General features: G+C 43.4%; 1 protein-coding gene and 1 long non-coding RNA gene across 2 annotated transcripts in view; both read left to right on the top strand.

Annotated features, from left to right (window-relative positions):
• Nucleotides 1-6,848, top strand: part of si:dkey-283b1.7 (von Willebrand factor C domain-containing protein 2-like) — a 12,421-nt gene extending 5,573 nt beyond the window's left edge. The window contains exons 2-3 of the mRNA XM_032537567.1: nucleotides 1,798-1,927; nucleotides 6,243-6,848. Coding sequence (XP_032393458.1) covers nucleotides 1,798-1,927; nucleotides 6,243-6,475 — 363 coding nt within the window. The 3' untranslated portion in view covers nucleotides 6,476-6,848. The remainder of the gene's footprint in view (nucleotides 1-1,797; nucleotides 1,928-6,242) is intronic.
• Nucleotides 6,849-6,903: 55 nt separating this feature from the next.
• LOC116703008 (uncharacterized) overlaps nucleotides 6,904-8,408 on the top strand; it is a 4,743-nt gene continuing 3,238 nt past the window's right edge. Inside the window, exon 1 of the long non-coding RNA XR_004335309.1 lies at nucleotides 6,904-7,166. This is a non-coding gene — a long non-coding RNA (uncharacterized LOC116703008). The remainder of the gene's footprint in view (nucleotides 7,167-8,408) is intronic.

The following is an 8,408-nucleotide window of genomic DNA, read 5'->3' as shown; positions in this document are numbered from 1 at the left end:
GTGTGTCACTCAGGTAATATCGAAACATTCTGATGTAGGCTTTTCATATTAAAGGCTTAAATATACAAGTAATGCTATATTTGAAATACTTTTCAGGCTGTTAAAGCCATATTTTGAGTCTTTTTGTGTTGTCCTCAGGTCCAATTTGACCCGTTTTCTTTAATTCTTAATATCAGACCCTTGGCTTTCTTTCAACCAAATTGTCTAAAAATAACATGGATGCCTTACAATGTTCTTCAGGTAAAATTAATGATTACTCCCACCGAATTTTGGTTGTTTTATTGAATTTTATGGCATTTTTAAAAAGTGACAAAAAAAAAGAAATTTTTGTATAATATCGTACAAATTAGGCTATGAATTAAAAAAAAAAAAACAGCAAAAACATGGGAAAAAGCGTTAAATTTGATGGTTTATGGGAAGACAACACAAGGGTGTCATTAATCAGCATTCACACAATAAAACAGGGGTTGTCTTGTTGTAGCTGTTGTGGTATCACCGGGGGGGCGGAGCCAGACATAGTGCATGCTCCATTCACGGCAGTCATACGCACTTAATATTCAAGCCGTTTCATAATAGACATGATAGTTGCCGACGAAAAAATCTATCCCCGACATCCTGTTTTTCATCTGACCGTTCTCCAGCCGTCTTCATCATTCTGAAACAAATGTTCGGGATGGCAATTTTTCACTTCTGAAAAGAGCATTTACTCATCTTGAAAATCAACACTTTTTTTTTTTTTCTCTTTTTACTTTTTCTTACATTTTTGTCCCTTTTTACAACACTTTTGCCACTTTTTTTTCCAAGTTTGTCACTTTTTTGACGATTAACACTACGTAACACTAACTTGTTAACTTTAGTTTTACAGTTATTTTTAGATTTCATAGTCAATAAACCTTTATAGGAAATTGTATCTAATGTTTGTGTTAGAAAAACAGAAATTAGGAATCATTGAGACTAAAATTAAAGGAATGGATGTTGATGATAATCCCAGACTGGAATATGTCAACTTTTAATCAATACTGTTTCGAAACCACTTCAATTTTTTTTTTAAATGCTATAAAATTGAATAAGACGCCCCAAAATTAATGAAAGTAGAGATTTGTACTTGCCAAAAAGCGTTGTGTGGAATCAATCATGTTATTTTGGGGATCTAAAAAGAACATTGATATAGGAAAATGGACAACATGAGGGTTAAGGTCCCAGAAGGAATGGCAATATTTCCCCTGTAAGAGAACTTTTGCCGTTCCAGGCAGAGAAACTGAGTGCAAATGACACAAAGCTTTAAATTATTTTAAAACCCCAAAGCCAAAACCCCTACCCCCCCAACAGCCTCCATGTCATCACGTAGGGATTGAGCGGTGGGAGGGCAGGTATTGACTGTCTGTTATCTAACTGATGGTGTCTCCAACTGGTCCAATAGCACTAGAGACACATCAGCTGTACGTGTGATGGACATAGACTGTCTATGAATCCTCTGCCATGGTCTCTTTTGTGTTTATACTATTACTATTGACGCCAAGAGTCCGACCAAGTGTGTCTACATATGTTGTGGAGGACACTTTTAGCGGCAATAGCAAACTCCAAAGGCGCCTGACTAAGCATCGCTTTTTAACGCTGTATTGAAGACTTGAAACTAGCGATTGAGACCATAAAGACTTATATAGAGACAGAATTAAGTTTGCAACCAGTGGAGTCGCCTCCTGCTGGAAATTAGGTAGCATTCCGGTTTAAGGAGCGTCACATTTTAGGCCCTTTACAGTCTAGGCTTGAAGTCCTTCCTGTATGTTTCCGTTCCAGTTGTCGAGGTGTGAGCGATGTCGCTGCCAGGCCAACAGAGAGGTGTACTGCAGCATTTCGGACTGCCCCGCCCCTCACTGTGTCAACCCCACCTACGAACCCAACCACTGCTGCCCCATCTGTAAGACTGGTAAGACTCCGTCGTTGCTGGGTGGCCACCAAGTGCTCTCTCTGTGGCAGTTACACTCAGCTCCACGAGTATCTCTAAAACTAATTTCAATGTCTCTTAAAGATTCCATGACACGGTGGTCTTTGAGTGTTTTTAGATAGACCTTAGTGGTCCCCTAATACTGTATCTGAAGTCTCTTTTATAAACCTTAGTGTCCCTAATACTGTATCTGGAAGTCTCTTTTATAAACTTATGGTCCCCTAATACTGTATCTGAAGTTGCTTTAAAAGACCTTAGTGGTCCCCTAATACTGTATCTGAAGTCTCTTTATATACACCTTAGTGGTCCCCTAATACTGTATCTGAAGTCTCTTTTATATAGACCTTAGTGGGTCCCCTAATACTGTATCTGAAGTCTCTTTATATAGACCTTAGTGGTCCCTATACTGTATCTGAAGTCTCTTTTATATCGACCTTTGGTCCCCTAATACTGTATCTGAAGTCTCTTTTATATAGACCTTAGTGGTCCCCCTAATACTGTGTCTGAAGTCCCTTTTATATAGACCTTAGTGGTCCCCTAATACTGTATCTGAGTCTCTTATATAGACCTAGTGGTCCCCTAATACTGTATCGAAGTCCTTTTATATAGACCTTAGTGGTCCCCTAATACTGTATCTGAAGTCTCTTTTATATCGACCTTGGTGTCCCTATACTGTATCTGAAGTCTCTTTTATATACCCTTAGTGGACCCCTAATACTTTATTGAAGTCTTTATATAGACTAGTGGTCCTATACTGTATCTGAGTCTCTTTTTATAGACCTTAGTGGTCCCTAATACTGTATCTGAAGTCTTTTATATAGACCTTAGTGGCCCCTATACTGTATCTGAAGTCTCATTTATATAGACCTTAGTGGTCCCCTATACTGTATCTGAAGTCTTTTTATATGACAGTATTGGTCCCCTTAACCTGTATCTGAATTCTCTTTATTATAGACCTTAGTGGTCTCCTAATACTGTATCTGAAGTCTTGGTGCAGAATTACAGCCACTAGAGCCAGTCCCAATACTCACTCATACACGCATTAATCACAGCTAAATAAATGCACTGTTACCTCCTGTTTAAGTAATGTGTGTTTTAGAGAAGTCACTGAGCTTAAAGAAAGAAAGAAGCTATATGAGTGACATATTGAAAGACGGACCAACGCATCATTGCTTTAGGTCTTCTCATTTGATTTGTTGACAACAAGAAAGAAACCTCAGCAGTATCCTTCATTAGAGCCAAGCGGAACTTGAGCGCTGCACATCATCCCTGGTTCGTCTCTTGAACCCCTGATACACATCCGTGGGTTTATATGGAAAGGACTAGAACCACAGGCTTCAGCAACTGGACTCTGGTTTGGTAATCTGTGGACTTCAGAGGCTGCAGTAACACTTGCCACTCGCTCTGTCCCAACGAGACAACTTCACACATAAGCTAGCTGCTGAGATAGCCGCTGCCATAACTTGCTGTGACCTGCAAAGAAAAAAACTTCATCAGACTCTTAACTGACTTCTTGGTAACTAAATGAAAGCTTTGCATAGGTGGGAGGTACAGTCCCGGGGAGTGCCCCTTGATATTTTTCTGAACCATCATGAACATGAGTAATATGCAGTCTCTAAATAACGTTGAATCCCCTGCAATGACACTGTAAGAGTAGAATAATTTACTATATACATGTGGAATGAGCCTACACACATTGATAGACTTAGACTTAGACTTCTCTTTATGAAGTCTTATGCCTTGTGTAGAGTAAATACGCCCAATGGACTGTATGTTTCTGCTTCTACACACTACTTCTACTACTTTTTTTTGAATACATCTTCTATTTAACTGTGCACTCGCATGTGCAGCCTTGTGCCCAAGTCTGCTATCATCATTTCGAATTAGGCAAAGCCCATCAAGCAGTGCTAATGCTAACTATAATATAAGACTGTGGTGGAAATAAATGAGGAAAAGTGCAAAGGAAAAAAAGTTGGCCTCAAAATTGGAAATCTATTGGGCAGAACCATCAACTAAGAGCTACCATAAACCATAGAAATGTGTTGCACACACACACAGAGCTTATAGAGCCATCGCTGTTATGTCATACATGCTTTCACAGCCCCTTGGCATTAAAGTCCCTCGGATTGCAAACGTTGCTGGGTTTTGTGTTTGCGGCTCAGGAATAGCACCAGGGATATTAGTAACTCTGGGATTATGTGTGGCTTTTTGTAGGAGGAAATGAAAAGCCCCACGTGTTATTTCGCCGATTCTCTCGCCGTTTCCTCGCCTCGCTTTTTCGCTGCTCCTGGGCCGGACGGAGAGCTTTGTGGACAGATGGCTCGGCGTGTTGCGTCATTGTTTTTTCACTGCTGCTGCCAAGCTCCCTGACCGCCAGCTTTGATATACCGGACGCAGCTGGACATGGCATCAGATGAATTGTCCTTCCTGTCCTCCTGCTGACTGCCGTCGGTAATTGTTTGACAGGGAGCGGCCAAATGAAGAAACCCCCATCTGAGACCGAGGGATGCAAATGATGATCAATGGCGCCCTGTTATACACGTCTGCATGCATGCTATTTAACACATAGCTGCTTTACTGAAAATATAATTATCATATCGTACAGTATATTACACTCATCTAGCTAGAAATAGCATATGCAGGATTCTTTCAGGGATTTAATTTGACCTTACACAAAAGTCAGCTCCTGTAGCTGTCCTTTTCCTGTGTTGCTCGTATAATATTCATATCACGCCCACTGCTATTAATATCATGGACACATTGATGAAGCTATTTCATAATGAGCTTACCACAATTGAAGGCAGACTGTGTGCTGCATCAGACGAGCAGCTGTTAGCGGGAGACGCTTTATTTCCTCATAACTTGTGGTCTAGAGTGTTACTTAAAGGTTCTGTACTCGACGTTCAGAACATTTTTAAAGGAAAAACTGCCTTTAAGAGGCAGAAACCTGGAGCAGAACCATGGCTCAGGGTGGGCGGTCATCTGCTTCGACCAGTTCGGGGTGAGAGAAGGAGACAGAGAGAGACAGACAGAGACAGAGACAGAGAGAGAGAGAGAGAGAGAGAGAGAGAGAGAGAGAGAGAGAGAGAGAGAGAGAGAGAGAGAGAGACATGGAGAATTGTAGCAGAGGGTGTTGAGCAGAAACATGGAGGCAGCAGGTGACTCCAACCACAGATCCAGACTCCACAGATCCAGACTCCACAGATCCATACTCCACAGATCCAGAGTCCACAGATCCAGACTCCACAGATCCAGACTCCACAGATCCAGAGCCAGAAACATCTGCAGGAAGCAATAGGAGGAAAGAGGGGAGGGGCGAGAGAGCACAAGACTACTGGAAAGGGAAGAAGTTGAGTTAGAACATGCATTAATGGGCTGAGGTTGCATACAGATGGAGAGAAGGAGGAGGAGAGAGGTGCTCAGTGCATCATGGGAAGTCCTCCAGCAGTCTAGGCCTATAGCAGCGTAACTAAGGGATGGTTCAGGACTCTCCTGAGCCAGCCCTAACTATAGGCTTTATCAAAGAGGAAAGTCTTAAGCCTACTCTTAAATGTGGAGATGGTGTCTGCGTCCTGAACCCAAACTGGAACCTGGTTCCACAGGAGGGGAGCTTGAACGCTCTGGCTCCCATTCTACTTTTGGAGACTCTAGGAGCCACAAGTAACCCTGCATTCTGGGAGCGCAGGGCTCTGATGGGGGGTAATGGCATTCTGAGCAGTGAAAGAAGTCCAACTGTGTGTGTGTATAATCCAAGCTTCTCTGTTCTGCTTTGATTATCTGAAATGTAGCTTTAAGCTACATATTTTTGTGTAATATGCAGTATTTTCCTAAAATACAATGGTACAAAGGTAATCCCTCTCAATCGTAAGTTATGACACACTACTGTGGAAGTGTGTGGTGGCATCTGTGTCTGCAGAGACCCTGCCCTCTGCCTGGATCCACTCTTTTCTTCCCATTTTTTTCTGCGTGCGGGACGTTTATGGGCGTTAGCAAAGAGCCTTTGGGCCCCACGTGGGTGCGTAACCCCCAGCCAATAACAGTGTGCAGCACAGGTTTGTGTTTATTTGTGTTGTAGAATGTCTCGCTTCTGGTCTTTATAGCTAAAAAACTATTTGACTTTACGAAATAGTAAGACACCGCAAGGAAAACCTGAGCTTCTCGGATTTAATCATTAAAAATACCAAAAAACAGGTTGGCCAATGGGCCCACCAAAACCCAAAGTACTACTTTTCCTACTTAGCCCGAGCAAAAACAAGATGAAATGTTTCCCCCTGTACTGTCTTTCCTGTGACCATAGGTCCCAACTGCTTTGCCGGGAACAGGGTGATCCCGGCGGGGGAACGCGTGAACGTCGACGAGCGGACGGTATGCTACTGCACCTACCGGGACGGGACGTGGCACACCCATCCCCACGCCACCTGTGAGCAGCGGCCCGGGCCCAGCCCAACACCCAGCACCCGCACCGAGCCCCCCGGGGACAAGGGATCCAGGAAAAGGTCCTTTATTCCCAGACTGGCTGTGATACCGTGAAGTGAAGTGACATTTTGCTCTTACAGATAAACTCTATCTTTAAAGTGCTTATATTCTGCTCATTTTCATAATTGTATTTAGAGGTTGTGCCAGAATAGGTTTCATTTTCAAAAAACACCATATCTTTGTTGTACTGCATACTGCTGCAGCTCCTCTTTTCCCCCTGTGTGTTGAGCTCTCTGTTTTCGCTACAGAGTGAAGCATCTCACTCCTGTTTTATCTTTGTTGGGGGTCGCACATGGGCAGTACCTAGGTAAGGACTACTAGCCAGTCAGAAGCAGAGTAGGAGGGAGCCATGCTAGCTAGGCGAGCATTATGTGTTACAAAGTGATGCGTGTTCGTCACGAAAGTAAAGGCCGGACTACAACAGAGCCTAGCAGATTTCATCAGCTGACTTTTTAACGTTTACAGCTGTTTTGTTTCCATTACTTAATTCCTTTCTGAATTTATCCATTACTGTACATTTGTAAATCTACAATCTATCTACTGTACCTGACACTCCCATCTCCCATCATTCCACTGGGGGAGTATGGAGGGAGTCATGGAGTGCCAGGGTGAACGAGATGATATACAGTACAGTACAGTAACAGAGGGGAAGTGTTGGGTGTGGGGTGGTAGCCTGCTGGTGTCCTTATGTATAGGCAGAGATGTCCAAGTAGTCCAGACACACACACCAACACACACACACACAGTGCGTCTCACTATCTTTTTGGGAACCCGTCATTGACATAATGCATTCCCTAGCCCCTTTCTAAATGCCTAACCTTACCCCTTACCCTAACCATTACATCTAAATGCCTAACCTTACCCCTTACCCTAACCATTACATCTAAATGCCTAACCTTACCCCTTACCCTTACCCTAACCATTACATCTAAATGCCTAACCTTACCCCTTACCCTTACCCTAACCATTACATCTAAATGCCTAACCTTACGCCTTACCCTTACCCTAACCATTACATCTAAATGCCTAACCTTACCACTTACCCCTACACTAACCATTACATCTGAATGGCACGAGAGGCACTAGCTAAATGCTCACATCAACCTCTTCTCTACCTCCGCTTACTGGATGACATCTTTGGCATTTGGACACACAACATCTCCCTCTTCCCGGATTTCATCAAAACCCTTAACAACCATCATCAAGGTCAAATACATATTAGACCCAACACAGGTTAACTTTCTGGATACCACAGTGTTTTTTCAGCCAATCAATCCATCGCAGAGTTGTCTCTTCACCAAAGTTTTTTTCAAACCAACAGACACACATGCACTCCTCCACAAAAAAAGCTACCACCCAAAACACACGTTTGAGGGTATCATCAAATCTCAAATCATAAGGTTTCACCGTCTCTCTTCCCGCCCACAAGACTTTCAAACAGCTATCACCTCTCTATTCAAAAGCCTCAGGACCAGAGGTTATAGCAAACGGTTTCTCCGCTCTGTTAAGAGCAGCACAATGCCCGCCCTCATTTGCACTAGCTCTGTTCATTCTCCTACACTAGCCCAGATCCCTAACCTTGAGGGGGCCAGATGTCTTACTACCCCACCTGCACGTTTCCAGAGGGATGGAAACCCTAGAGGATAGGGTTTCCATCCCTCATCCCTTCCCAAACTCCAACCACAACCATGGGGGCGTCTGTCCCACTCTTTATCCCTTGCCTAATCCTAACCCCAACCCTAACCCTAACCCCAACCACAACCATGGGGGCGTCCGTCCCACTCTTTTTCTCTTGCCTAATCCTAACCCCAACCCCAACCCTAACCCTAACCCCTACCCTAACCCCAACCTTGACCCTAACCTAACCTTAACCCTAACCCTGACCCTAACACTAGACCTAACCCCAATTGTCTCTCCCCTCAACCCTACCCCCTACCTGAAAGCGTGACCTTTTCCGAGAACTCACACAAAAAATTATCCAATCCAT

This window comes from Etheostoma spectabile, chromosome 15, assembly GCF_008692095.1.
Source record: "Etheostoma spectabile isolate EspeVRDwgs_2016 chromosome 15, UIUC_Espe_1.0, whole genome shotgun sequence".
NCBI classification, from domain to species: Eukaryota; Metazoa; Chordata; class Actinopteri; order Perciformes; family Percidae; genus Etheostoma; species Etheostoma spectabile.
This window is presented reverse-complemented; position numbering and strand designations above follow the sequence as displayed.